Source organism: Sinocyclocheilus grahami, unplaced genomic scaffold (assembly GCF_001515645.1).
Source record: "Sinocyclocheilus grahami isolate Dianchi unplaced genomic scaffold, SAMN03320097.WGS_v1.1 scaffold122.1, whole genome shotgun sequence".
Classification (NCBI taxonomy): domain Eukaryota; kingdom Metazoa; phylum Chordata; class Actinopteri; order Cypriniformes; family Cyprinidae; genus Sinocyclocheilus; species Sinocyclocheilus grahami.
The window spans coordinates 2,509,150-2,512,460 of NW_015505301.1; the positions used below are offsets into that span (position 1 = coordinate 2,509,150).

Genomic DNA, 3,311 nt, shown 5'->3' on the forward strand with positions numbered 1-3,311 from the left:
ACCGGGCACCTCAGAGAAAGAGAGGGCAACAAAACCGCAAAAGCTTCAGGACTCTCAGAGGCAGTTCCGCCAGGTAGTCTTATCATAGGACCACTTGTCCAGTCAGAAAGACACACACACCTAGGCATAGACTGAATGCTCGAGAGGAAAGTCAGTTCTTGCAGGGCTTGTATTGAGAGGGGGAAAATAACTAACAAAAAACCTGATGATACCGAACAAACTGTTCTTTGGTTAAAGGCCTAGTGCCGAAAGCTATCTTTGAACTGTTGACGTTTTTTCCTGCTACATGTTTTTTGAATGGCTGTGACCGAAGGCAACTGACTGTTATTTCATAATACCATCAAATGCTTCTGCATGTTTGCTTTGCTTGTGGCTTTGGTGCTGTAAAAGACAAACTAATTTACAAAAGTGAAAGAAATATAAACACCACAGCCACTGCTTACCTAACATTATTGGATGCTTAGACTAGGGTCTCTTTAACTAAAATACCACTGACATCTAACCCCTACACACTCCAATGACCGTGACACTTCAACTTCCCTTGTAAGTCAGGATGCTTCTCTGTTTAACCCATTTTTGGACCCTTTCCCTGTATACCTCTCGGAGGAATCTGCAAACCTTGGCCTCAATGCTCAGGGTCCACAAATCCACTAAGTTCCCATTATCCTGTGGATGCCTTCCCAAAATTGTACCTCCTCTATTCCTCCTGGAGCCTCCTTTGGTTATCAGTACTGGTTGGTTGCACTCATTCTGCGCAATACTCACTCTAAAACGTATAATCCTACCGTCCCTCACCTTCACTCTCCTTTCCTTCTTACAGTCTATTTAAAGTGATTTTTTTTCTATATTCTCACCCTCAAGACAGATAGTTTTTTTGTGTGTGTGCCTTTAATATTTTCACCTATATATGTAGTTTCTGTGTCTTTGATAATCTATCATGATTAACTGTAGATCCCAGTAGTATGATTTGAAACATGCTTAGAAATTTTGATTCCCTATGTTGACAATCAGTGTGTTTTGGCATCTTTGTTTGCAGGCTAATGGAAGTGCTAAGAGATCTGGAGGAGATCCCAAATCCACTTCTCCTACCGTGCCTGCTTCTAAAATTCCTGCTTTTTCCTCTAGTACGGGAAAAGGCTTGTCCCAGTCTGATTCTACTAATATTGTTAATTCTTCTTCTCCTTTATCTTCCTCCCTTCCCACTAGCAAATCTTCTATCCCTCCTCCTCGATCCAATTCCACCCCCTCCTCTCATATCCCCTCCCTCTCTAATGGTTCTTTCAAATTTGCCCCTCCCACTCACAGCACTAAAGGCCTCTCTGTTCCCACGCAGACACAAAACGGTCGACCTTCCTCCTCTTCTTCCTCTTCCTGTTCCCACTCCCCTTTGTCCCCGACTATGTTGAGTCAGAGTGTGAAGAGTATCCGTACCATTCACACACCCAGCTTCACCAGCTACAGTCGGCCACACAACGGAAATGCCAATAAATCAGCTATTCCCACGGTAACTCTCGCTAAGGATGCTGCGTAGAATGCTTCGCAACCATTTATGTATCTCTTAATGAGGTGGAGTCACTCCTGATTTTACTTTGATTCATTTTTAAGTTACGATTTTATTTGTTTGAACAGATAATATTGTTCTATCAGAGTGAACTTTGTTTTGGCATGACTTTGGTTATTGCATGTTATTATTTTCTCTGTTAAAGTGAAAGGCCATCATCCATTAATCAGTGTTTTAAACTTGAATCTCTGCAAATCATAAACGTATAAAAAGATAAAATATTTTATTTTAAAAACTAAAGAAAACTATTTAATTGCAGAGAGCAGGCTCTTGATCAAGGATTTTACAGAGCACTTCATTTGAAAATAATGTTTATTTTTCATACAAGTTGAGAGACTAAAAAGTATTCTAGTCAGTAGTAAGAGTATGTAAACAATGTTTTGGTTATTAGTATCCTCTAAATGATTGTAGATTTTTTTTTTTTAAGTTGACAGACATTGGTTGTAGCCATAATAAGTGAAAAAGTACTGTAAATATATTAACCATTAATACAATTTGACAAACATTGTGTCTGTTTTTTTTTCTTTCTCTCATGCACTGCCAATGTCTTTAAGATTTATCATTATAAATTGACAACAGTTTTGCAATGAACAGTTCAGGTCTTTTCAGTAGTTGTGCCTATTTGCCAAAGTTTGTATTTTACATCTTTACAACTGACTATATAGTATGTGTTAGACATTTAGGATAGGTTATACCTGGCTTAACCTACCTATGTCACAGTTCCTTGATTTACTCATGCAGTTTATGGCTCTTAAATTAGTATTGATGTCTAAATGTAAACTAAAATTGTAGTGATTGATACAATTGCTCTCTACTTCACATGTACATACTGTAGCATCTCTATTTCAGAGATTGTCTTTAGTTTTGTTAACATATTGTACCAAAGTTTATTTCTATGCATGCCTATACAAAATTGTAGAAAGAGAGAATGTAATAGAAAAAATCATGCTTGCACAGATAGATTTAGTAAATGAATGTTTTCTTTGGTTTTGTATAGCTTTAATTGCAGAAGCAATCTGCAAAAGAGTGTAGGTATTAAAGTTCTGCATGCTTGTTGTTCACATGGCCTCTCGGCTATGGTTTCTCCACTGAAACACTGCAAGTCCTTCTATTAAACATTTTGGCAGATAGTTCAGCTGACTTGTGTTTTTTATCCTATATATTTTCTTTTACATTTGCATAGTAATGACATTCAGTACACATGTTGTGAACTCTCTACTGGTCAAAAATTTAGACAAGCTTTATTGAATGTATGTACTGTATGCTGTAGTCAAAAGGTTTTTACATTTAGGAATCTGAAACAAAGTTTGAAGATTTAATTTGTGTTGATTTGTTTAAAATATTGGGGAATTTCCCATGTGTTAATGTATAGTTTCAGTGACAATAATATACTAAAAATTGTAGTAATACAGAATACATGTACAGTGGAGATCAAAATTAAAGAACAATTTATGAATGTCATCATTCAAAATTTGAAGTAATTTTAGTTGTGGCTATACCATGTGTCACGTTACGCTGTTGAGGGAGCACGCAGGAGGCACGAGTAAACGAGAACTGTCTTTAATCAAGGAAACATAGAAGATAATCCACAATAGGAGCTGGGCAAACACGTAGAAACAAGTAGACCTGACAAACACAAACTGAACAGACTAGGACTTTTAAACACAGGGCAATCAGGGGAACACAGGTGACATCAATGGAACATAAACTAAACAAGGACAGGAACATGACCAAATAAGGAAACACAGGA

At 37.2% G+C, this 3,311-nt stretch overlaps 1 protein-coding gene across 1 annotated transcript in view; it reads left to right on the top strand.

The window, feature by feature from the left end:
• LOC107589979 (sickle tail protein) overlaps positions 1–2,691 on the top strand; it is a 110,209-nt gene extending 107,518 nt beyond the window's left edge. The window contains 2 exon segments of the mRNA XM_016278571.1: positions 15–73; positions 1,037–2,691. Coding sequence (XP_016134057.1) covers positions 15–73; positions 1,037–1,531 — 554 coding nt within the window. The 3' untranslated portion in view covers positions 1,532–2,691.
• Positions 2,692–3,311: the final 620 nt, after the last annotated feature.